The sequence below is a fragment of the Equus quagga genome, unplaced genomic scaffold (assembly GCF_021613505.1).
Source record: "Equus quagga isolate Etosha38 unplaced genomic scaffold, UCLA_HA_Equagga_1.0 146_RagTag, whole genome shotgun sequence".
NCBI classification, from domain to species: Eukaryota; Metazoa; Chordata; class Mammalia; order Perissodactyla; family Equidae; genus Equus; species Equus quagga.
Genome location: NW_025796728.1, coordinates 10,117,866 through 10,144,528, shown reverse-complemented (window position 1 = coordinate 10,144,528; position 26,663 = coordinate 10,117,866). Strand labels below are relative to the sequence as shown.

Sequence of the window (26,663 nt, the reverse complement as noted above, 5' to 3'; positions counted from 1 at the left end):
AACCTTGCCTGAAATTTCTGACTGATAAAATGTTAATTTTTTTGAAAAGCTCCTCTCCCGTTTGTCATTTAGCATTTCATTCACTCATATGTCTTCATACAGGCTGTATTCCAAATATTTAATTTTCTTTATTCAGGAAAGCTTTGAATGATCATTTCAAGAAATATAGAAAAGAAAAGAGGCAGCTTTGCTGAACTTTGTGTTCATAAACTAAGTCTGTAGCTACTTTAGATCACGCAGTTGGGTGGTAAGATACAGAAAGAAGCTTTATAGCTTTTTATTTCCTCATTACGCAAATCTTCAGTAATGAATATTATCGTAAATGTGGGTTATGTAGCATAACCGAGGTTCTTGCGTATAATAAGCATTCAAGTATTTGTTTAATAGAAGTCATATAACAGAATATGTAGTAGTAGCATTTATTGAGTTTTTGCTTATTAGAGCTTTACATGTATTTTCTCATTAAAGTCCTTACAACAAATCTTATGAGGTAAGTACAGTTATCACTGTTTCATAGATGAAGAAATTTAAGTTCAGAAATTAAATAACTTGTCTAAGGTCAAACATCTAAGCGGAACAGCTGGGATTTGAGACCTAACAGCCTTTGACTTCAAAGCCTATGTTTCTAATCACTTTCTCCTTTTGAATAAATCAGGAGTAACTGAATATTGAAAGTGGTGGTTATGTCTACTTTGAATGTGGGGGTTCTATAATTCTGTATTGAATAGTTACCCAAAAATTTTCAGAAAAATCCAATATTCTAGAATATTTTTCTGTTTTCATTCAAATTTTTAAAAACATTAGAATGTCTTTAGCATTTCCTACCAAATCTTAAATGATAAAATTTTATATTCTGTTTTGTAGTTCATATGAGCCACTTCTAGACATCATTTAATTTTTTATACTGTTTACTGAGTGCTTCCCATTTGCCAGGCCTTGTCTGAATGCTTTCATGGATGCTATTCATTTAGTCCTTTTGACAGTCATTAGATGGAGAAGAGAACTTTAGTTATCTTATAAAAAACCAAGTTCTTGTGTTAAAAGCAGATGTATGTAATGATATACTAGCTTTTTCTTGAAGGCAGACATTATAAATATTCTTAAATAACTTTTTTCGGTTGTTTAGATGTATTTTTAAAAGACAGTAGGGCAGTAGCATCATCATTCTAGAGCTCTTCCAGCAAATTGATATTTGTAAATAAGGCATCTCCTGAACTAGGATAGGCAGAATATTCGTTACCTTCTTAGAAACCCTTAATAAAGATAGATGAATTCTTAAAAATTGGATAATATACACTTATTTATATGATGATTAAATTACAGATATTCCATATTTGTTGATTAGAAACAAGTTTGGTAATTTTAAGTGCTTATTTCTGCTGCTGCCACTAAATGAGACATTAATCTTTGGTAAGATTAGTTTTAATATGCTTTTGGGGTATATATTTGAGATAGATTAACTTAAATTGTATTCTTTCTTCATAAAACAATTGAAGAGAAGTTGTTTGTTTTGTTTAGGAAAAGCACCATTCAAGGGCATAAACTTAAGATAGTCTTTTTTTGAAATATGGACATGGGTAAAAATATTTTGATAATATTTATGGGAGGGTTCTTTCTAGTTTTTGAGGATTTTTTTAAAATCTCAATAGCTAAGGTAGAAGTTTACATGTGAAATGTTAAACTGTTTATAACCATCACTAAGCAATGAGCTATTTTATGTAGTGTTTAAAGTAATCAGATGGAGAAGTAGAATATCCATGGAAAATTTACCATATTGCACATGTTACTTAACTCAATTTTCTTCTTTTGCCTTAATAGCTCAGTGGCAAAGGAATAATTTAGTTCTTGAGCCTTTCTTCCTAAGAGTTGTTTTGAATTTGTGGAATCATTCTTGTTAGGTTTTAAAATCTCATCCCTTCCCCAACTCCCCTTTGGATTAAGTTAAATCTAAAGATTATAAATTTTTGATATTAAAAGTTGTTCTTCAAGAAGTAAATGTTTTATAGTGAAAGCCATTTTAATATGAGTAAAATAGTTATAAAGCTCCCTTAGTTGTGTTGCTCTGATATATATCAAATAATGCTATGGTTAATAACGCTAGTGGTTATGTATTGAAAGTTGTCAGATAATAATGCAAGACAGAGCATATTAATAGCATATGGAGTAGAAATAGGATTTGGGGTACTCTAGGGTCCAACATTTGTATAATATCTCTGGGCTCTCACACTGCTCTTGAGAGATTGTTTTGGACATACAAAAAGGAAGAACTTTATATGAAAGGTTAGAGACAGTAATCTGGAATTTAATCAGAAAAAGTAAGATTCTTAGGAAGGAATAAGAAGAACCTACATATTACTCAGCCCAAATTTATGATACCTATATTTGAAGCTAGCATTTGTAACTGAACATAAACAGTTATCTCTGTATTCCCCCCAAATTTCCTCAGGTTCTCTTCTCTCATCCGTCTTATTTTTTTGTTTTAACGACTTCCCTTTATATTTCAGTGCTACCATATGCTCTGTGGTTCAGGCATCTAGTTCAATTTATGCATCATGCTCTATGAGATTCTGTTAAAAATAATTAGGAAGAAAAGAAGAATTAGAGAACCAAAAAGGACTTGAAGAAAGTGGTACCAAGTGAATTGCTCATTTGTTTTCTCCCAGATTCAAATTCATCTATTCCTAGCAATGGAGGAGTGGATTTGAGAGAATCCAGATATACTGAGAGTTGAATGTATTGAATTTTGAAGTTAATAATGCTCCTAGCGCACAGTTTTTGTTTTATTTTACTTTTTATTATGGAAAATTTCAGGTATATACAGAAGGCGGCAAATGATATAATGAAACTTCTGTGTACTCTTCAGCCAGCTTTAATAACTATCAACCCATGGCAGGTCTTTTATCTAATTCACCCCTTACTTGTTTTGAAGCAAATCCCATAAATATTTCATATGTAAATGTTTCATTAGCACAATTTTATTTGTTGTATTTTGGAATAGTGAGTATTCTATGTTAGTAAGTCATAAAATCTTAGAATTTGAATATTTCTTAGAGTTAGAATTCAAATCCAGCCTCTCATCCAGTGCAAGACTTTCCCCTTCAGAATTTCCTGAGAGGTAGTTATCCTCCCCTTGAATACCCCAGTCATGGCAAGCTAGATAAACTTTTTAAAAATACATATTTAGCTGCTAGTTGTTCAAGATAACTTCAAACCAAAACAGAATGTTGCTTTCTATTTATATAATAATGGTTAGAACAACCCCTTTGTAAAATTTGCATTTTGTATACCCATTTTGAGGAAGCAAATAGTTTTTTTATCTTTATGCCTACCTCTGGTCTTATTGTTTAATTTTATTTTTAAATTTTAACAAGAAATGTTAGCATTTAATTTAGGGCACAAGTTAAAAGTTTGGGACATTTTTGCATTTGAGAGAACCAGTTAGTAGTAGATCTTTTTCAGTTTATGGCATAATCTGTATATCCTTTTGCTGTGTATGCCTTTATGCCTCCCTGCCTTCTTTCTTGTTTTCTTTCCATTTTTCTTTATTATTTAGCAAATCTTTATCAGTGTGGACTAGAGGAATCAAAAGGAGATGGAACCTACACTACTCAATTGTCCCAATGAAATCTTTGGCATTGGATTGTCTATGGATTTAATGTATTCATCTATCTCTAGCCCTATTATTTCCTGATAAACTAATACAGTTGTATAACATGAGTATTCTGTATGCTTTAAAAAAGCTTTAAATTAAAAACCTAGTACTTTTGATTATTTCCTTTTTGGATTTCAATTTTAAAATGAATTTGTTGTAATTGAATATGAAATAGTGCATGTTTTGTCAAGTTCTATCACTATATTTTGCTTCACATATTTGAGGTGAGCAGCATTCTTAACTTTCTGTTTTCCCTGTTTTTTAGGAGGAAGATATCAACTAGAGATAAAAATACCAGAAACATATCCATTTAATCCCCCTAAGGTATTGTAAGCCTAATCTTGTGCATGAACTTCTAAAATATATTTCTTGGCTCATTTAATTAATATATTTTAGTGCTTATTAAAATTATAGCTTTTTGAGTTGTTGACTGTAAATAAGTGTGGATAACATTTTGGGTAATGGCAGATGGTTTGCTTCTGGAATTAGAATGAAAAGCAGGGTTACTCAGAGGCAACTGGTAATGGCTCTAGACAGGATTAGGATGTGCTTCTGACAATGGCTTAAATTCTAGGTCTAGAAAAACTTGCAGTATTCCCAAATTTAGAGAACTCTTATAAAAGTTCTTTCTTGCCTCAAAGAAATACATTTTTTAGGGAAGAATGTGTTCTGAATTCATTTAACAATTAGAGTACTGTGTGCCAATATAGCAATAAATAAGACTTATACTGTCTTTGATTTCATGGAGCTTACGTTCCAGCAGGAAAAAAAAAATGAACAAGTAATTACAATTGTGATGAATGTTGAAAGAGGAAACAGCATGCCCTAGGATCATGTATAGCAAGGGGAACTAAGCTAAACTTATTTTTGACTGAACAGCTTCCTTTATGTCTGTACTTTTGCTGTCATCATTGCTTTAGTTTAGGCCTTCAACTTTATTACTTCCCTGTTTTGCCTATTATTTAATCACCCTTCCATCTTTGCCACTCCTCTTCATTCTTTGCATTGCTGTTTTGTAAATCTTCCTAAAATGCAGTTTTGATCATGTTTCTTTTCTTTCCTTATTAATAATGTCTAAACTCCTTAGCTAGGCATTTAAAATCTCCTTTAACCTGATGCCAGTCTTCTTTTCCACCCTCACCTTCAACATGGGTCTTATTTTCCACTCTGTATTATTTGCTATTTGTAGATGATGCTTATTCTTTCACAGTTTTCTGTCATTTTCGCTTGAATCATTGTCCCTATCATTTAAAATTCTAGTTTTCTTTTGAGGTCTGGGTTAAGTAATACTTTCTCCATTAAGTTGTGCCCATCAAATTGTTTCTCCTTCTACTCTCAATAGCATTTTATATAATTTATATAGTACCAACACAAATACAATACCAATTAATGTATTCTATTATTTGGGTATGTTTCTTTCACTTTCTTTTATACTTATGAGGTGAAGGACTATGTCTTTGTATTTTCTATGGCTCCTAACACTATAGTGTCCCTTCAGCTTATGATAGTAGTTACTGAGAAAATGTTCTGGAATTCATTCATTCAACCTATGAGTTGTTTGCGTTTAAGAATAGACATGGTGGGGGCCGGCCTGGTGGTGCAGCGGTTGAGGGTTGAGTGCACAAGTTCCACTTCGGCCGCCCAGGGTTCACTGGTTTGGATCCTGGGTGCGGATATGACACTGCTTGGCAAGCCATGCTGTGGCAGGCGTCCCACATATAAAGTAGAGGAAGGTGAGCACGGATGTTAGGTCAGGGCTAACAAAGCAAAAAGAGGAGGATTGGCAGCAGATGTTAGCTTAGGGCTAATCTTCCCCACAAAAAAAAAAAAGAATAGACATGGTAATGGAAGTTCCAGGGTGATTTGAGTCACCTACCAGTTTGGGGTGCCTGTTATGCTGTTGTTTATGTGTATCTATTTTCTCATAAGCCTGGTAGATTTTTTAAAATTATGTTAAAATATATATAACATAAAATTTACCATTTTAACCATCTCTAAGTGTGCAGCTCAGTGGCATCAAGTACATTCACCTTGTTGTGCAACCATCACCACCAACCATCTCCAGAGCTTTTTCATCTTCCCTGTTAAATAATAACTCCCTGTTACCCCATGCCCCCAGCTCCTGATGACTACTGTTCTACTCTCTCTGTGAATTTGACTAATCTAGGTCCCTTATTTAAGTGGAATCATAACAATATTTGTCCTTTTGTATCTGGCTTATTTCACTTAGCATAATGTCTTCAGGGTTCATCCATATTATAGCATGTGTCAGAATTTCATTCCTTTTAAAAGCTAAATTGTATTCCATTGTACATATCTTCCACATTTCGTTTATCCATTCAGCCATCGATGGACATTTTGGGTGTTTTCTACTTTTTAAGTCTGGTTGTTTTTTTTTGGTATTATAAAAGTAGTTTGTGTTTTTTGTAGACAGTTGAGAAAGTTATATAGTGAAATATAAAAATAAGAAAACATTTTTTCAATACAACCACTTAGAGATGACCACTGTTAAGCTTTGATCTTACATCTGTGACTTAATTTTAATTGTTATCCTGGTTACCTTCTACTGGATTCAGTCGAGGTGGTCAGTGTTATCATTAGAATGAGTAGTCATTTGAGAGTACTTTAATTGTAGAATACCATGAATGTAAGAAAAGATTTTTAAATGTTTAGAGATAAGGATGACCTCATAGGCTAAAAAATTTTTTTAATGGAAATAAGAAAGAAAAGACCTTAAGAGAGACTACTTTCAACCACTACATTTTTATAATTAAATAATAATTGTAGCAGCCGTCACTTGCTTTGTGCTAAGAATTTAATATCCCTTTCCTGAAACAGTTTTTATAATAATTGAGGGAACTGAGGCTTTGAGTAAATAGAACCCAGATCCCATAAGGCCCACTGTGTTCTCACTTTCTTGATCCTGATGAGGAAGGAGTGAGGATCTCTGAAAAAGTGAATATGACTCTACCAAGAACAAGAACAATCAACCACAGTTCAAATCTTCTGCCATTTAACTGGCTTTGTGATTTTAGGCAACCTATCCAACTGCTGTGTGCCTCAGTTTTCTCATCTGTAAAATCCTCTCAGGGTTGTAAAGATTAAAGGAGTTAATCCATGTAAAGAACCATATTTCAATACTTCTATGAAACGTTTTTTCACATTTTTAACATCTCTGAAATCGGGATACATCTTTGAATGGATGGTGTATTATAATTTAATTGGCAGACTTTTTTTCTTTCTCAAAGGTCCGTAAAATAATGGTGTATTGAATAATTGATGGTACCTGAGTTTTAATGAAATATGATACTTAGAATACTGCTTGCGCAGAGTAAGTATTCTGTAAATATTAGCTAGCACTAACCAATGACTACCACCTTAAGAGGCCCTTTTTGAAGTAGTCTGTTGGCTTCCCTCTGCAACATCATTTTAAAATACAGTAGCATTGACACTTAAACTTTCTCTATAAATTGAAATTCTCATACAGTGCTGGTGGGAATGTAAAATGTTGGAGCTGCTTATGTCCACACAACAGCTTATACACAAATGTTCATACCAGCGCTATTCATAATAGCGAAAAAGTGGAAACAACCTAAATGTCCCTCCTCTGAATGGATAAATAAAATGTGGTATACCCATACCATGAAATATTATTTGGTTATAAAAACAAATGAAGTATTCATCTGTGTTATAAGATAGATGAACTTTGAAAACATCATGCTGAATAAAAGAAGCCAAACACAAAAGGCCACACTTTGTATGATTTCACTGATATGAAACATTTGAAGGAGCAAATCCATAGAGACAGAAAATAGATTGGTGGTTGCTTAGGACTGGGGGAGTGTGGGGGAATAGGTAGTGACTGCTGATGGTTATGTGGTTTCTTTTTGAGTTGATGAAATGGTTAGAAATTAGATTGTGGTGATGGTTGTACAACTCTATGAATATACTAAAAACTATGACGTTCTGCACTTTAAATGGGTAAATTATGGCCTCAATAAAAGTGCTTAATTATTTCTGTCTAACGACTGTGTTTAGCTCTTAAGTGATTGTATAGTCCTGGCTCTGTTTTATGCACTTGATATATTATTTAATCCTTGAAATCACTGTCTTATCACCACTACCACTACCTCTTATTTTTAGTACAATGAGAAAAATAGACTTGAAATATAAGAACCGAGGTCTGTCTGATGTTTTTGCTACTAGTTTGTATTGCTCTTCAGGCCACTACTATCCTAATTCCAGCCATTCTATATTGAGGTAGCTTCAGGCTTTAGAAAGATGTTCCTTCAGTCAACCCAAATTTGTCTCCCTCTGGCTTAGTCGTAGTTGGAATTTAGTGTTCTTTTAAATATGGCACTAATCCCATTTATGGCATTAAGCTTTTGAAGTAAATGTTAATGAACATATGATAAATATGTTCTAGATATGTACTATATTGATTTGAAGTTTTACTGATTGGTTAATATAATGGAAAGATTGGGGAATATTTGTGCGAATTTCTTGCTGTATTATGTTCACATTTAATATATAGGTTTAATTTTACTCCTTATGAGGTGAAAGTATTGAAGTTAGCTGTTATATTCTCTTCTCATTACTGTGCAGCTAAAATTGCACAAGATTGCAAACTTAGATGGATTTATATTAACATGGCCACACTGTACTTTCTGTTCATTATCCTGCAATAAATTATTGACCTAAAGAGCAGAAGGTTAACTTCTAGATAGAGAAGATATATCTTTGAATCAGCTGAATATAGTGTAGAAGGAATTTGATTCAATGCATACAACCCGTGTTATTTCTAGAGTAAATTATAATATATATTCTGTTAATGAAAAAAAACCATTAAGTTAGGAAAACTCTAGGGGCCGGCCTGGTGGCGCAGCGGTTAAGTTCATACAGGGTTCACCGGTTTGGATCCTGGGTGCAGACCTACGCAGCACTTGTCAGGCCGGGCTGTGGTAGGTGTCCCACATAAAATAGAGGAAGATGGGCACAGATGTTAGCTCAGGACCAGTCTTCCTCAGCAAAAAGAGGAGAATAGGCAGCAGATGTTAGCTCATGGCTAATCTTCCTTAAAAAAAAAAAGAAAAAAATTAGTAAAACTCTAGCTCAGTGATTTGTCCAATTAAGTATTCAAGGTTAGGTTGTGAATTTTTCTCTTTTTCCTCGGCATAATAAACATACTTTTATACGTGAAATTGAGTACAGTCACGTGCCACATAATGACATTTCAGTCAGTGATGGGCCACATATATGATGGTAGTCTCACAAGATTAGTACTGTGTAGCCTAAGTATGTAATAGGCTGTACCAGCTAGGTTTGTACAAGTACATCCTGTGATGTTCACACGATGACAAAATCGCCTAACGACACGTTTCTCAGAATATATCCCCATCATTAAATGATGCATGACTATATAAATAGCAATAGTAATAACCTGTAATGAGTCTGTCCCTCTGCGCATGCATGTTTAAAATAAAATAGCATTTTCTTTTGTGCAGTAAATTAGTTAAAGCTCGTTTAGCTATTGTAACATTGAGTTCCAAGCTTGAAACTGGAAATTCCCAATGGAAATATGAGCTCACATTTACTATGAAATAGTTGCTGAAATGTTTGTTGAACTAAAGAGTGAATGAACATAGGATGCATCCTGTAGGAGGAGATAAAATTACTGATGATGGTGTGCCCATATAGGTAACTAAAAATAGTCCCCTTCCTTCATTTCGGTCTGGTAACATTGTTAAGATTTTTGATTCTATTCTTTGAGTGCTCCTCAAAGCTAATGGATGTTCTGATGTTACCTAGATGGTTGCTAGTGTGAGTTTCATTTGTGAAAATGAGACTTGAATTGTTGTTAGTAAGTGTTTTAGTACTATAAACCATCCCACATCTGTTTTGTAATCGGAGTCAAATATGATTCAAATAGGTCATAATAAATGTCATTGTATTTTTACTTAGACTTATACTTCATCCCTTCCAAGTTCTTTTGATTCTTCATTTTTGTCGATATATAGGACAAGGATGATAGCACTATGGGAGAAAGTGACAAACACAATGGACATGAATTGGGTATAGAATAATAGGACCAAATTCTGGGATACATGTGAGTAGTACTGGTGATATTAAAGCTTGAGGAAGACAAAGAAAAAAGTGAAAAATGTAAGAAAGGAGGTAGTTGGTGAACAATAACAAAGAAGAGAGAAATAGGAGATAGAGTGGTAGACCATACAAAGAACTACTTATAAAATAGTTATTTATATCTATAGTGGTGGATAATGGAGTGTTCTCTTGAAAACTAATTTCTTTATTAGATCATCTGCAAGTTCAAAAATATTTATTCCTAACTGTAGATTTAGTACAAAGTATGAAAGAGTTTAATAATTTCCTTGGTCCTGCATATGTGCATATTTGTTTTCATGTCGAGTCTGTGGAGAATCATGTATTGAAGACTCTTTAAAAAGCAAGTTACAGTTCGCACAGCCTTAGATCACCTGCCTAAACCATAAAACTTCTGACATCTTCAGTAGTAATTTAAAATTCTGATTTCCAATCTTGTTGAAAATATTGAACCAACTTTTGTTTTAAAGTCACAAAATGCTGTAATGTCCTCAGATTATGGAAATTATGGTGTATGGTTATTTTGTATCTTTATGCTTTGAACTCAGTGGTAAAAATTAAGATGTGAATATTGTCTTATGTCTCTTATAAAGAAATGTTTGTTGTACATAAGCTCTATATGCCTGTCTTATTTGACCTGCACTACATTTGAGAGGGATACTGTTTAGCCCTATAATAACAGGTTTGTCATAATGTTAATTGCATATTCATTCAATGTAAGTCTCTCTAGATACTTGGGGTGCTCTGGTAAGCAGGATAGATACTGTGCCTTTCAGGGAAGACCAGACAAATAAGAAAGAGATTAAAGAAGTGTGATCAATACTATGACATAGGAAAGTACAGGGTGCTGTGGGAACTAATCAGGAAGAAGCAATATGGAAGCTGTAACTTGGAAGATAAGTTACGAGTTAGCTAGGAGAAGAGAGCATCAAGACATGTTATTGAAAGAAAGAAACACATCTGAAGGCCCTCAGGCAAAAAAAATTTCTTTTGAGTATGACTTACTGAGCAAGTGCAGGGAATGTAGGGTAGAAGTGAGGTTTGAGAGGTAGGCTAGGGCCAGTTTAAGAATGTGGGCTTACATAAAGGGAATGAGAAGTCATTAAAGAGCCTTAAGTAGAGTAGTGACATGAATGAGATTTGTTTTAAAGGGTTCTCTTTCATTTTAGTGTGGAGAATGGATTGTTGGAGGGAGCAAAACTGAAGGCAGTAATGTCAGTAGACTGTTCAGTAACCCAGGTGGAGAATGATAGTCTCCTTTAACAAGATGATGGTTCTGTAAATGGAGAGAAGTAGGTATCATTGAAAGCAGAAAGATTATTTTAAGAATAAAAAAGGATCCAGGAAAGTACATTATTAGCGTTTTGAAGTCATTGGGGACTTAAAGTGCTTTTTCAGATGGCATATAAGTTAGTGAGTAGTTGAGGAGGAAGTAGAGACAGGTAGTATAGACAAGTCACAAGGAGAAAAGTGGAAGCTATCAGTTTAGCTTCTTCCCATAAATAGTTTAGATTTGAAGCATATATTGATAAATTATTTTTTGTAAAGCACTTAGAACATTTCTTGGCTTAGAGTAATAATCTATTGATTGTTAAAAGAATTTGACTTAATACTATCATATGTGTCAGATATAGTGATAATAATAATAATAATGGTCTTCCAAAAGCTCATAAGTAAGAGTTGACGAATTAGATTTTATTTCATGGTGATCTGATACAGTTGGCATTATCACTTTGTTGGTTTCTTATTCTTCCATGCTAAGACAAATGGTGAGGTGGGTAGAGATTCAGAATCTGAAATCAGATTGTATGAGTTTACATTTTGTTCTGTTGCTAACTAGTTATTTGATTTTGGATAAATCTCTTAAACTCTAAGCCTCAGTGTCTCCTTAGTGCCAGGCATATAATAATAAACCTTCATGTGGAATACTACTCAGCCATAAAAAAGAACAAAATCATCCCATTTGCAACAACATGGATGGACCTTGAAGGAATTATGTTAAGTGAAATAAGCCAGATAGAGAAGGACAATCTCTGTATGACTCCACTCATGAGGAATTTAAAAATGCAAAGAGAACAGATTAGTGGCTACCAGGGGAAAGGTGGGGTGGGGGTGGGCACAAAGGATGAAGGGGTGCACCTACAACACGACTGACAGACAATAGTGTACAACTGAAATTTCACAAGATTGTAACCTATCATTAACTCAATTAAATAATAATAATAAGCCTTCATGTATTTGTTAAATTATTTTTAAAAACTTTGAGAAAAGAATTGTTACAGAAAAATTAGGATCAGTCTTATAGCCACGTCCTACTTGTGCTTCCATGTACTGATTTTGCTTACTTTTTCTTTCAAACCTATTCTACACCTTACTTCACACTAAAAAAGTTGCCATTTACTGTCAATATTTTGACTTATGTACTACTTTATCTACCTAAATGAATTTAAGTCCATGTTTGTATTTCTCATAGCATCTAACATTATGCTGGGTAAATTATACACACCTAGTAATTGTTGGGTTTCTTTAAAGGCAAAGCATTTATTAAAAGATTTAAAAAGAATGCATGTCAGTGACAACATTTGGCTTACTGAATTCTTGTCTTCTGCACTCCTCTCTTCATCTAGGCAAAATGATGTGATGTGTAAATACAGACATTCTTTTTAGATCCGAGGGTTTCATTTTACTTGTAGTTCTACTTAAACTATATGTGTTTTATTTATTTTACATAAAAACTCAAGTGTGCTTTATATTCTAGGTCCGGTTTATCACTAAAATATGGCATCCTAATATTAGTTCCGTCACAGGGGCTATTTGTTTGGATATCCTGAAAGATCAATGGTAAGAGATTTTGAATTCACTTTCTCCCCTTTCTCATATGAATTCCAAGACTATATTTAGAGTGTTAAATGTCTGATTGCCTCAAAACATAAGCATGTATTATACTTCCTCTTCTTTGGATAATAATTTTAAAACTTTATGAAAGTGTGTTATAATTGAGATCACAATCTATTTTTAAATAGTGACTTATTAGGTAATGTCAGATGCTAGCTTTACATCTTGAAAAGTCTTGGATTTCATTTGTTATTTTCATAAATTTGATTCTTTGCTGTCTCAGGAAGATATTTGTGAAAGAATAAAAAACGTTTAAGTATTGAAGTAATCAGCTCTGACTTGGATGGAATCTAGGCAACAAGAATGTTATACAAGTTGTGTTAATTGCACACAGTAAGGTTCTCAGATTCCAAGAAGGAATACCTTTTTACGTAATACCTTCATTTGCACAGCCATTTATAGTGCTTTCACATGTTCTGTCTGATTTGATCTTAGCAGCATATTGTTTTAAGAGTTCTTACTCTAGAGCTGAGGGGTTTGAATCCTGGCTCTGCCATTTACTAAGCTCTGTGATCTTGAGCAAATTACCTAGTCTTTGTGCCTTAGTTTACTCATCTAAAAAAATGAGGTTAATACCTGCTTCATAGGGCTATTGAGAGGATTAAATGAGTTGCTTTATGTAATACTCTTAGAGTAGAGCCTGGAATATTCTAACAGTATGGATGGAAAAACAAAGACAAGAGGTATAAAAAGATATTGGAATGGAGGAAAATAGTAGTAAGTTATGTGTTTGATTTGTTAAGAAAGGGAGAGAATTGAACCTGAACAAGGTAAAACAAGAGTGACAGCATACGGTGTATGAGTGATTTGGTTTATTTAGTAGTAACTGGATAAACAGATGAGAGTTGCTGGTTTGGTTTTGTTTTCTTTTTTCCATTCTAATAGCATATCTGAGTAAAGACTCTCCCTGAGTAGATCATCTCGTGGAACATGGTTTCTTGATCTGTATTCCATACTGTTAAAAACATTGTACAGTGTAGAACAGACCTAACTTTATCTTCTGTCATTCTTTTGATTTCTGACTTTTCACAATTTATTGAATTTCTAGGCCTCAGTGTTTTTATCTATAAAATCATCTCCAAGGCCCCTTACAGCTCTGTCATTCAGTGATAGTAATGAATAGTTGCAGTATTAGAGACATCGTACTTTTTTTGCTTGGTTTCCAGAACATCACTTCTCTTCTCCCCTTCCTATGCCCACTCCCACACTCCTTAACCATGTAGTTCCTGCCGCATCTCCTGGAGCTTTGCACATGAGAATGCCTCAGGGCTATCTTTTTCTTTTAAGATTTTATTTTTCCTTCTTCTCCCCAAAGCCCCCAGTACATAGTTGTGTATTTCCAGTTGTGGAGCCTTCTGGTTGTGGCATATGGGATGCCACCTCAGTGTGGCCTGATGAGTGGTACTACGTTCGCACCCAGGATCCGAACCAGTCAAACCCTGGGCGCGCGGTAGCGGAGCTCACCAACTTAACCACTCGGCCACGGCGCCGGCCCCAGGGCTAAGTCTTTACCTCTGCTCCTTTCCATCTATATTCACTTCCTTGGTAAGCTCATCTGATTTTATAACTTCACTGTTTATATACTAGCAACTCACACATTTTATCTTTACTGAACTCCAGACTCATGTCCTGCTGCCTGCTTAACATCTACATGTAGATGTAATGGACATGAATATGTAATGGACATCTCAAACTTAAATGTGTTGAAAACTGAACTAATATTCCCCTAATCCAAAACCTGCTTCATCCCATCTAAGTTATTGGCAACTATATTCTTGCAGTTGTTCAGGCCAAAACCTCATCATGATCCTTGGTTCATCTTTCTCTGGTATCCTCTGCCCTGTCTACAAATCCTGTTGGTGAAACCTCCAAAACCTCAGCAGCTTCACTACTACCACCTTGGTCCAAGTCACATTACCTCTTGCCTGGATGACTACAGTAATCTTGCCCCGCTGCTTCTGACTTTGCCCTCCTCAGAGTATCATTTTTCAGCCAAAATGATACTCTGCCTCCCCCGACTCCCCTTTAAAAACAAATACAGGTCCAGACTAAAATCTTCCACTGACTTCCCTTGTTGCTCTGAGTTAAACCAGCAGCACTACTGCTTCTGATTATCTCCCTATAGGTACTTGAAAGATTATGGTGTGTATATAGGGACAGAACTTGAATTTTTGTACCAAAATGCCTTTTATCAGCTATTCTCATTTCCTAAGGCAGGTGAAATAACTGAATTTAGTCTTGTTTCATATCTATATAATCAAAATATTAAAATACACATCAGATAAAATAGTTGAGATTGGATATACATGGATTTGTTCCCTCCCACCCCCAGCTTTATTGAGAATTAATTGACATTCAGTGGATATCCATGTTTAAGAGTGAATATTTAGGCTTTAGAACTGGAATTTGATAAAACTACAAGATAGTAATCTTAGGAAAAATAAATTGAATAAACATTGAATAATTTGGGACAGGTATGCTAGAAAACAGTTTGTTAATCTTGGTCTTTTATTAATACATGTGGATGATGATTTACCTTTAATATTTAACTTATGTTAGTATGGTTTATTTCTTAACTCCATTAACTCACTCTATGTGGAAACTATTTTCTAATGTTTTCCGCTGACACCCGTTGTGACTAAAGGTGTCTGTTTACCTGGGGAAGAAAATGACAACACGAACAAATTGCACTCAGTGATACTGCCCTTCCAAAAGACTCGAACAGGCGGAGAGAATATCTAGATGGCCTATAAGCTATGCTTAGCATCATTAGTTATCAGAGAAATGCATATTAAAATCACATTTAGATACTACTACACACTTGTAATGGTTCTCATGCATTGCTGGTAGGAATGTGGTTCAGCCACTCAACCAGCAGTATCTACCAGAGCTGTACACACCTTTGATATGGCCCAACAGTTCCACTCCTAGGTTTAGAAGCCAAGAGAAATCCAAGAGAAATGAGTGCACATGTCCGCCAAAAGACTTGTACAAGAATATTCATAGCAGATTTATTTAAACTGGAAATAACCTAAATGTCAACAACAGAATGGATATATAATTGTATAATTGTACAATGGAGCACAGCATAGCAGTGGAAAAAAAAAGGAAAAAGCATATTGACCCAAACAACATGGATGATTCTCCCAGACATGTTGAGTGACAAAAGCCAGACACAAACGAGTACATAATGTATGATTCTGTTTTTATGAAATTCAAGGTAAACCAAAGCTAATTTATGGTAATAGAAATTAGGACACTGGTGGGTGAGGGTTGTGAGTGGGAGGGGCAAGAATGAGGCTTTTTGAATGGTGGTAATACTCTATTTTTTGATCTAGATGGTGGTTATGTGAGTGTATACATATCTAAAAACTCATCCAGCTGTATGGCATTTTATTCTGCTTATTATACCTTAATAAATTATAACAAAAAAGCTGCCGTTATCTTTAAGTAGCATTAATTGTTTTTGAATAGATAATCTGTTGATGGTCTTCTGGAAGATCCTTAACAGAAAAGTTAGTCAACAATACAAACAATTTACAGTCTTATTCTACGTATTAAATACAGACCCTACTGAGTCTATATGAATAAACATTTAATTAGGCATATTAGCTGTGCTTATTTATTTGAAGTCTGAGCAAAATTAATTTACTGAAGATAGATTTGTAAGATTATCTCACTTATTCATATCATCCACTGATTAATTAAAATTAGCTAACACATTTTGAAATTTCATACTCCTGTTTGCCTGTTACGGTTTGTTTTTAATTTTTTAATTTTACACACTAAATCCTAAAAATCTCAATGCAATATAAATGTAATCAGTACTTTGTGAAAAGAACAATGGAATAAAAGATTTTATTTTCAGTTGTATACTTTTTTACATTACTAAATTTAGATTTAAAAATTAATGTAGAACAGTCCAAAAATGTACATTTCTTTAAACCATCAAAGATGTTATAATTTCTGTAGTATTTAGGGCCAGAAGAGTAGGTTTTGTTTTGGTATTAATTTAATTACAACTAATTATTAAAATAATGTCATTGTTTACCGTTAATTGTATGTTCAGCTTCTTAAAACTTTGCATTTAGGTTTCTTTTTAGCCAACTAATTCTTAATGGTTTATAAACACCTCCTCAGGATTTTGTTAAGAAAATTTTCAAGCATACAGAAAGCTTAATAACTTTTTCTCATTGAGATTGTTATGAATTGAATCTAAAGTTCCAGATTTTTCTATGAGTTTTGAGGGCAAACTATTCCTTTTAACATGTTTAACTTTAGGTCCTTAGTTTGTCATTTTTGAAGTGGTTAACTCTAGAGGTCTGTAGTACTTTGTGTCTTCCCAGTAAAGACCCTGCAAATGAAAGAAATAGACATTTTTTATGTAATTATAAAATATATGTGACATAAAGTTTGCCATCTTAAGTGTTTTTTTAAGTGACATATAACATTGTAATCTTAGCTGTTTTAAAGTGTACAGTGAGTAATATTGTGGTGCAACCAATCTCCAAAACTTTTTTTTTTAATAAGACTTTATTTTTTTAAAAAAACGGTTTTAGATCCACAGCAAAATTGTGAGGAAGGTACAGAGATTTCCCATATACTCCCTCCCCCTACAGATACAGCCTACTCCATTATCAACATCTTCCACCAGAGTAGTATATTTGTTACAGTTGATGAACCCTACATTGGCATATCTCAATCACCTGAAGTCCATAGTTTATATCTAGTTCACTCTTGGTGTTATATATTTTATGGGTTTGAACAAATGTGTAATGGTATATATATATCATTATGGTATACAGAATATTTTCACTGTCCTAAAAATTCTCTTCCTCTTCATCCCTCTATCCTACCCCCCAGAACTCTTTTCATCTTGCAAAACTGAAACGCTGTACCCATGAAACAATAACTTCCCATGCCCCCCTCTTTCTAGATCATGATAATAACCACCATTCTACTTTCTGTCTCTATGAATTTGACTATTCCAGGTACCACATGAATCATAGTATTTGTCTTTTTCTTCCTGACTTCACTTAACATAACGTCCTCAGAATTCATCTATGTTGTAGCATGTGCCAGATTTTTCTTCCTTTTTAAGCCTGAATAATGTTCCATTGTATTTATTTATTTATTTATTTTAAAGATTTTATTTTTTCCTTTTTCTCTCCAAAGCCCCCCAGTACATAGTTGTATATTTCTAGTTGTGGGTCCTTCTAGTTTGGGCATGTGGGATGCGGCCTCACTGTGACTTGATGAGCGGTGCCATGTCCGAGCCCAGGATTCGAACCAGTGAAACACTGGGCCACCACAGCAGAGCGCACTAACTTGCAAAGTTAACCACTCGGCCACAGGGCCAGCCCCTCCATTGTATTTAAATACCACATTTTGTTCATTCATCGGTTGATGGAAACTTGGTTTGCTTTCACCTTATGGCTGTTGTGAATAATGTTTGTTAAGAGCATGATGTACAAAATACCTGTTTGAGTCCCTCCTTTCAATTATTTTGGGTGTATATCCAGAAGTGGAATTGCTAGATCATTTGGTAGTTCTGTGTTTAATTTTCTTGAGGAATTACCATTGCTGTTTTCTGTAGAGGTTGCTCTGTTTTTCATTCCCACCAACAATGCACAAGAATTCCAGTTTCTCCACATCCGCACCAACAACTGGTATTTTCTATTTTTTTGATAATAGTCATCCTAAAGGGTGTTGGTGGTATCTCATTGTTTGATTTACAGTTCCCTAATGATTAGTGATGTTAAGCATCTTTTCGTGTGCTTATCAGCTATTTGTATATCTTCTTTGGAGAAATGTTTGTTCACGTCCTTTCTTGTTTTTTAATCGGATTTGTTTTTTGTGGTTGAGTTGTAGGAGTTCTTTATATATTCTAGATAATAACCCCTTACCAGATAAATGATTCGAAATATTTTCTCCCATTCTGTAGGTTGCCTTTCACTCTGTTGATTGTATCCTTTGCACAGGAGGGGGTTTTTTTTCTCTCTCCCTCTATGTAGGAGTTTTAAATTTTGAGGTAGTCATAGACCAGTTTCTCTGTTTTTTCTTTTGTCGCCTGTGCGTTTGATGTCTTATCTGAGAAATCATTGCCAACTCTAATGTCATGAAGCGTTTGCCCTAAGAGTTTTGTAGTTTTAGCTCTTACATTTAGGTCTTTGATCCATTTTGAGTTAATTTTTATATATGGTGTAAGGCAGGGGTCCGACTTCTTTCTTTTGAGAGCTCATCAAGTTTTAAAGAAAAAGTTTATTGCCTTGTTGAGATATAAATATATATAGCTACCTATGTGATGTTATTAAGATTTTGCTAAGATTTACAGGATTTAGATGGCTTTTACTTTACATGCTTTCATGTTTTTATTGAAGGTTAAAATAATTATTGTGAGTTTAATAATCATTTTAGTATGAAATACTTCTTTGAAGATTTTTCTTCAATATTTAGGTAAATTTCCTTGATGGAAATAATTGTATTAATTAAAAATTACATAATTTAAGGTTTTGTTTACAGTGATGTCATGGATTTTTAAATTAGCATGCTTAAACAAGTCCATTGGGATATTAGAGTAGCCAGCTTAACTTCATATATTCTATTTCTGTGGTATTTTATCTTTTTCCTTTTGTTGAGTTGTCAGCTTCATGCTGATATGTCTAGGCAGCTTTTGATGTACATGTGCCTTTAAACATTCTCTTTAAAATTACCCAACATAAAGTGAAATAACAATAGTGTACTTATAATTAAGAAAGATTAGTCACCTTGTTATGGTGATAATGAAAGCACCGGAATGAACATTTAAGGTCTAAATTTGGATTTTTATGCTTTGACTCCAGTCTTAAAAAAAAGAATATTGTCCGTTCTAAAGGTATTACAACCGTTGGTTGAAAATAACTTGTGTAAGCTCAGGAAATTTAGAACCTTAGTCTAAAAAATAATATGTTTTCCTAGACCTATTTCAGAATTAGAAATTTTCATTACATAAAACTATATAGCAGTTAATAGCTTTTAAAATTCTTTTCTCTTTTTAATGCTAGTTTAGCGTTTCAACTAACTTTTAAATCTCATGACCAATTTTTTCCTATTCTTGTAGCTTCTCTAAGAGGATAAATTGATCAAGAAAGACTTTTATTCTGATAGCATTTTAGATAAATAACCATTTGTAGTGTAAATTTTCTCAAATATGTAAAATACCTCCAGATGTGATACTGATTTTGTTCTAATGGTTTATAGCAGCCTCTCTCAATTAGCTTAAGTTGCAATGCACTAAAGTGGTATTTCTCAAACATTAGCTTGCATTAGAATCACTTGGAGGACTGGTTAACCCACCCCAGAGTTTCTGATTCAGTACGTCTGGGATGAGGCTGAGAATTTTCATTTCTTACAAGTTCCCAGGTGATGTTGGTGGCTACTGGTTGGGGTGGGGAAACCACACTTTGTGAGAGGCTCTGCCTTAAGACATCCATTGCTGGTAATAAATTAACTTTTCTCCTAAGCATCTAGGTATCTGTATTTATAGACCATGCTTGGGAAAATTGAGAGAGTAGTCACTCAGTAATTTTCACTGTTCTGTGGTTAAAATGAGGAACCAGGTTGAAAAGGACTGGATTGAATCAAATTTGTATGGTAAAAATGGGCATATTGTTTAACATTCTTGAACATTTTAAATATTTCACTATTATGCTTATTATATTTATAAATATTGTATATTAATTGGTCAGTTTTTTAACAGAAATGCTAAGAATCTTTGCTGGTTAGGTAGATACCAATTCCCAGATAAATATTTGCTTTATAAATACATTTAGAAGCATCAAGTGATATATTTTAAGCAAAAAGCTTGATGTTAAGGAATGATTTCAGGCTTTCTTGAAAATAAAGGATATTTGCTTGATGGTATCTTATTTGTTTTTACAATGTCATTGAAAGAAAGTTCTACGTATTAGTTTATCACTTTATTTTAACTTTATGTCTAGAGAAATGGATAGAAAGTAAGTCAGTGAATAAAGCTGACCACGAGGATATTGGCAACAATGAAAAGAAAAACAAGACCAGTTCAGGACAGTTTGTATTGTCTTAAGAAATAGAAAGACACTTTCATTGTAAAATAAAGAAGAAAAAAAATATGATAGGCAGATATATAGTTATAAATTTCTATAACTTAATTACATGATTAGGGTAAAATCTAGCTAATTTTTAGCTCCAGTAGATTTTGTTTTATTCAGAAAACATCCACTTTGCTTTTGTTGTGCAGAACATTCTTAACTGGGATATTTTCCTATTTTGAATTTTAGGGCAGCGGCAATGACTCTCCGCACGGTATTATTGTCATTGCAAGCACTGTTGGCAGCTGCAGAGCCAGACGATCCACAAGATGCGGTAGTAGCAAATCAGGTAAGACAGCTGCTTTTGAAAGTCTTTCTGATGCTTACCTATGAGTCTCTACTTTAGTGGTTTGCAATGTTAACAAGAGTGTACTTCTGTCGAAACTAAATTTGGAAATGGCTTGCTTTCTTGCAGTAAGATTTTTTGTGAGAGGTAGTAGTGAAAATTTACTGAGTTTTAACATACTCGTTTAATTGGATATATGGTAGATGCTTTTTTTGTAATGTATTAGGAAAAATTTCAAACACACAGTGTCGAAAGAATTACACAGTGAACACCCATATAGATTGTATGATTGACATTTTATTAGACGTGCTTTATCATGTGTGTATCCCATCTGTCTATCCCTTCATTCAGTGATGATCCCTCTTGATGATAATTTAACCAGCTTCTGCTGAAGTGGCATGGTAAAGGTTACCAAGGACCTTATAATTGCCAGATGGAATAAATATTTTTTACTTCTGATCTTTGATCTTGAAGGCAGAAGTCAGCAAATTATGCCCAGACTGACTGTTTTTGTAAATAATGTTTTATTGGAACACAGCCACACCCTTTTGTTTACCTTCCAGCTACAGATGGCAAAGTTGGATAGTTGCAACAGAGATGAAATAGTCTGAAAGCCTGAAATAATCATTATCTGGTCCTTTAAGAAAGTTTCCCAACCCCTACTTTAAGCCATTAGGATTTATTGAGCATTCTTTTTTTTTTTTTCACCTAGAAATTTTTTCTTCCCTTGACTTCTGAGATGCTACTTTCTTCTCTTCCTATCTTCATAGTTGGAGTTGTTTCTTCTTACTTCCTACAGTTATTTCTCTTTCTCCTCCCTTTTAAATGTAGTTCCTTGGTTCTGACATCATTTCTTTTATTTTCTATTATATACTCTTACATGGATGATCATATCCACACTGCTGTTACCACCTCTGTGTTGATAAAGTGTTCAGGCTTGACCTCTCTCCTGAACCCAAGAGCCCTTTTAGAACTGAATAGCTCTGTATGAATGTCCCATGGATACCTCAGCACAATATTTGCCAAACTGAATGCAGAATCTTAAATCCTACAAAACTGTCTATCCTTCTGTGATGCTATCATCAATTTAGTTAAATATCTAAGTTACGGTCTTGGAGTTCTCTCTCTCTCCTTTTCTCTTGTTAATTGCATTCCCAGTATCTTTCTCTCATCATACTTCTCTGATTGCCTTAGATCACATTTTTAAAAATTTCTCATTTCACCTGCTCTGATAGAGCTCCCTTCTTCAGCCTCTTCCTTCCCTCACCTTGTATGTTGATACCGGTTAGCTTTATAAAGTGAAAACCTTATTTTACTGTACTACTAAAAACCTATTAGTAGCTCTGCTATCACCTACTTGGTAAGTCCAAATTCTGAAGTTTGCAGAGTTCCTTCATGATTTGAACTGTATGCAAACCCAGCTTCATCTCGAGATCTTAGCGTTCCTCAAACTCATGCTTTTTCAAGAGGGTGTTCATGTCTGCAGGTCCTTTCACTCAATATACCATGTTTCCTGCACCCAAGGAAACTTCCTCTTAGCAAACTTCTTCCTTTCCCTTGAAAAGCTGTTCACGCCTTGCTTTATGTATATTTTTGTTAATATGTCCTATTCATCTCAGAGTGCTTAAAATTATGGTTTTCCATGTTTTATATATATATGTGCTGTTCATTCATTTTTTGCTAGTCAGAAGCACAGCTTGAGTCCCAGCTTTGATTTCCTGTTGAGTTCTGAACCTCAGAGGTTGAGATTGGACTCACAGGTTTTTCTAGCTCCTAAAAACAGTTCAATAATTTGACTTATTTCTTGTTAAAATTAATGGTGGAAACTAGATTTGTTGTTTTAATATATAATGAAAATTCATCAGTCTTAAAATATTCAGTATGTGTAAAATACTTTAGGAAGTACTACAGTGAATTGAACAGTTATTTTAAGTGTATACTTTGCTTTATATTAAGTAATACTGCCCCGAGAATATTTGAGAATAAAATTACCTCTTTCCAATGCATATGGGAATTCTTACCTTTTAAAAGTATCGTATGGTGTGTTCATAATCATCTTAACACATATGCTGTAAGTTTGCATATAGAGTGTTCTTCAATCACTGTACATTAATACAGCTCTAGCAAAACGATGAAGTCTAGTTGTATTCTAGCCTAGCTGTGGTTAGTACGAAAGTTGGTCACATTTATTAGTTAATGTCCACATAATTTTAGAAGCTAGTAATTCTGTTTAGTTGTATGATGTTTGCCATTGCACAGTGTTTAGAAACATCTCTAATACCTCACTTCACTTAGTATTCGTTTTCTGCCAGATTTGTTGAAATTGGAGATTAAAGTTGATAAACATTATTTGTCTTTGTTTTTCTTTTGTCAACGCAACTTGTGAATCACAGCTTCACAGGTTAAACAGTCCTTACTTCAGTGACACAGTTTGTTTGCAATGGAAAGTGAATTAATCACATTTTAAATGTAAATTAGTTTTATTTACAAAAACCAGATTCTTAGGCAATTAAGAGCTTAGCCACTGTATTGACTGTTATAACTCTATTGTCACGTCAATCAATTTTTTTCCCCATATAGTACAAACAAAATCCAGAAATGTTCAAACAGACAGCTCGACTTTGGGCACATGTGTATGCTGGAGCACCGGTTTCTAGTCCAGAATACACCAAGAAAATAGAAAACCTATGTGCTATGGGCTTTGATAGGGTAAGTATGTAAAGGCATGTTGATTTTGATATGTTTATTGATTTTAAATTATTCCTGCAAATCCTTGGCTGAGAAAAGTAGTTCAAAAATACTCTAAATCTAATTTTGATGAACTTTGTTATTAAAATTAGTGATTTTTCTTTTCCTTTTGCTTTTCCAGTCATTGGTTTTAGAAGCTTTTTATGCACAAATGCAAAGCAACTTAAAAAAACAAGGTGTGATTTCTCAGTATAATGACAGTGAGTGATTCAGTATTTTAGAAATATTTCCTTGAGGGACCGGCCCCATGGCTGAGTGGTTAAGTTCTCTCGCTTCACTTTGGCGGCCCAGGGTTTTGCTGGTTCAGATCCTGGGCGCGGACATGGCACCGCTCGTCAAGCCATGCTGAGGCAGTGTCCCACATGCCACAACTAGAGGGACCCACAACTGAAATATACAACTGTGTACTGGGGGGTTTTGGGGAGAAAAAGCAGAAAAAAAAAAAAGAAGATTGGCAACAGTTAACTCAGGTGCCAGTCTTTTAAAAAAAAAATTCCTTGAGATTTGATTTTTTTCTTCCCTTTTCCTCTCTGCAGAATGCTGTAATAGTGGCCTTGTCTTCAAAATCATGGGATGTAGAGACTGCAACAGAATTGCTTCTGAGTAACTGAGGCATAGAGAGAGAGCTGCTGATATTAGTCAAGCTTGCCCCTTCTTGAGGAGCATCAACATCTGTTATTTTTAGGATTCTGCATAGATTTCTTTTAAACTGGCATTCTTGCCTAATGATGTTATCTAGGCACCATTGGAGACTGAAAAAAATCCTTGCTCTGTAAATAAAGCTAATTAAACGTCTGTGTAAATTTAAAAAGGGGAAATACTTTAATTTTTTTCTTACTTAATAGTGTAAAAATTCTTTGAGCTAAGCTAAAACCATGGAAAAAACATGCTACTTTAGTGTTTAGCAGTGTACCAAGACTAGCGAGAGTTTGCTTCAGGATTTCGTTGAATAATTAAGATAATATTTTGAGTGTGTCAGGGCCATTTAAATTGTTGGTGTTGCATCACAGCTACCTTAACTGTTTTTAACATGGATCCTCTGTGCCTGTGAATTTACTTGCATGCTTGTACTTGACTTCTTAGGATGGGTAGCTGAAAAGACCACCATTTTAAGCATTTTGAGAATTCTTAAATATGAGGTTTATCCAGAATTGAAGATGGTGACCTATTCAGAGCCTTTTTGTCCTTGTCAGCAGACTGGGACACCATATCTGTTTTTCCCCTCTTGCCACACAAAGCTAATACTCTAATAGTAAACTTCTCTGTATTGGTGGGGAAATGTGCTAAGGGGCAGTATCCCTTGCTACAGTTTTAGGTCATCCATTCGGAATGTTTTGTCACAGTTCTTCACTCTGAACACTTTCCTATGTAAGCAAGTAATAATGTAGAAATGGAGCTGCCAATTTTGTTTCTCTTACAAAAACAGTCAATACTTGATGTTGCAGTATTCCTAAGATTTAATGAAAGAACCCAACTTCATATTTCAGTGAATTTGACATCTTTCTATTTTCAAGCTGATGAAATTTTTCTTTGAGAACTTGCAAGGATGAAATCAACTATTTGCAATTTTTTAGCCTAATTTTTGCTTTATGGAGATTGCTTTATCAAATACTTTAAAAGTCACTCTTGCTTACATTTCCCCCTATTAATACATGAAAGCTGTGTTGGCGTTTTACTGTACATACTTCAAATGCACATAGGAATAGAAGTGTGTTATAAATCTAGCTTTCTTTATGATGTTTCTGATAAATATAAGAATTGAAAACTTTACCTTCTCTTGTACATAGTCAGACTTTCTATTTGTATTAAAGTTACATTTCATTCTAAGTTCAAAAGTTTGAAAATTATTAGTTTTGTAAGCTCAGACATTAATGTGACCATTTTATGAAGGTTGAAATGGATTTATGCAGGCAGTTCTATACATAGAGACACAGTTCTTATTAAATTTTCAGGACCAATGCAAAATAACAAAAATGTAATGGAATCAGAATGAATTAAAGTAAGGCTGTATATTGAAAGTCATATTATAAAAGGTTTGCTTTCTTCAAGTGTTATTTATCCGAAATTAGAATCATTAAGTGTTTGGAAAATAATTTTGAACCATAAATTTAGCATAATTTCATTTGACTTCTCAATAATCTTAGAAGCAATAAAAGAACCATTATTAAATATATTGTAATGTTAAAGATGTGAAGGTTCTTCCAAAAACTTGTCTTTCCTAATCAATAGTAAACTCTTGTAGTTGATGTTTTTGCATACTAAACACAAATTGCTATGTTTTTTTCCCCTATATGTTTGCTTAAGCATAAATTTCTTTATATAATCACCTCCTTTAATTGTTGTAGTTTAGTTACTTTCTAAAGATGCCAAAGGAAACATGATTTTTCTTTATTTATTTTAAATAGCTAAAACCTTGTACTTTTGTTTATATTTTGAAGTAAGGTTGGAATTGTGTGAAAATGTGGACAATTTGTTCCATTGTTGGTTAGAATTAATTTTTTGTTTTTACTGCAGGGCAGCTTGGTAATATTAGGATTATTTTAATTATCAAACACATCTACCCAGTTTTACTCTTTGCCTATGTTATCAGGGTATATTTAATTGTCCTGTGGTTAGACAAAGGCGAGAGAGAACTCAGAGGTTACTAAAGGTCAAGCATTACGTACTTAGCTCTTGGAGACAGCTATACCTTGCCTTTGATTTTTATGCACATTAGCCCCATAGAGTGTCTACTCATCTAACTGTAATTAAATATCCCCAGTGCCCAGAAAATCGAAAGGTAAAATATTTGGTATGAAAGGTTTTTCATAATGGATTTTTGTTTCAAAAATTTATTTACCTCATTTACATTTAA

General features: G+C 33.9%; 1 protein-coding gene across 1 annotated transcript in view; it reads left to right on the top strand.

Moving 5' to 3' along the window:
* The window catches only part of LOC124232957 (ubiquitin-conjugating enzyme E2 K), a 66,505-nt gene extending 40,869 nt beyond the window's left edge, over positions 1–25,636 (top strand). Inside the window, exons 3-7 of the mRNA XM_046649920.1 lie at positions 3,918–3,976; positions 12,531–12,613; positions 20,965–21,064; positions 23,642–23,770; positions 24,346–25,636. Coding sequence (XP_046505876.1) covers positions 3,918–3,976; positions 12,531–12,613; positions 20,965–21,064; positions 23,642–23,770; positions 24,346–24,420 — 446 coding nt within the window. The 3' untranslated portion in view covers positions 24,421–25,636. The remainder of the gene's footprint in view (positions 1–3,917; positions 3,977–12,530; positions 12,614–20,964; positions 21,065–23,641; positions 23,771–24,345) is intronic.
* Positions 25,637–26,663: the final 1,027 nt, after the last annotated feature.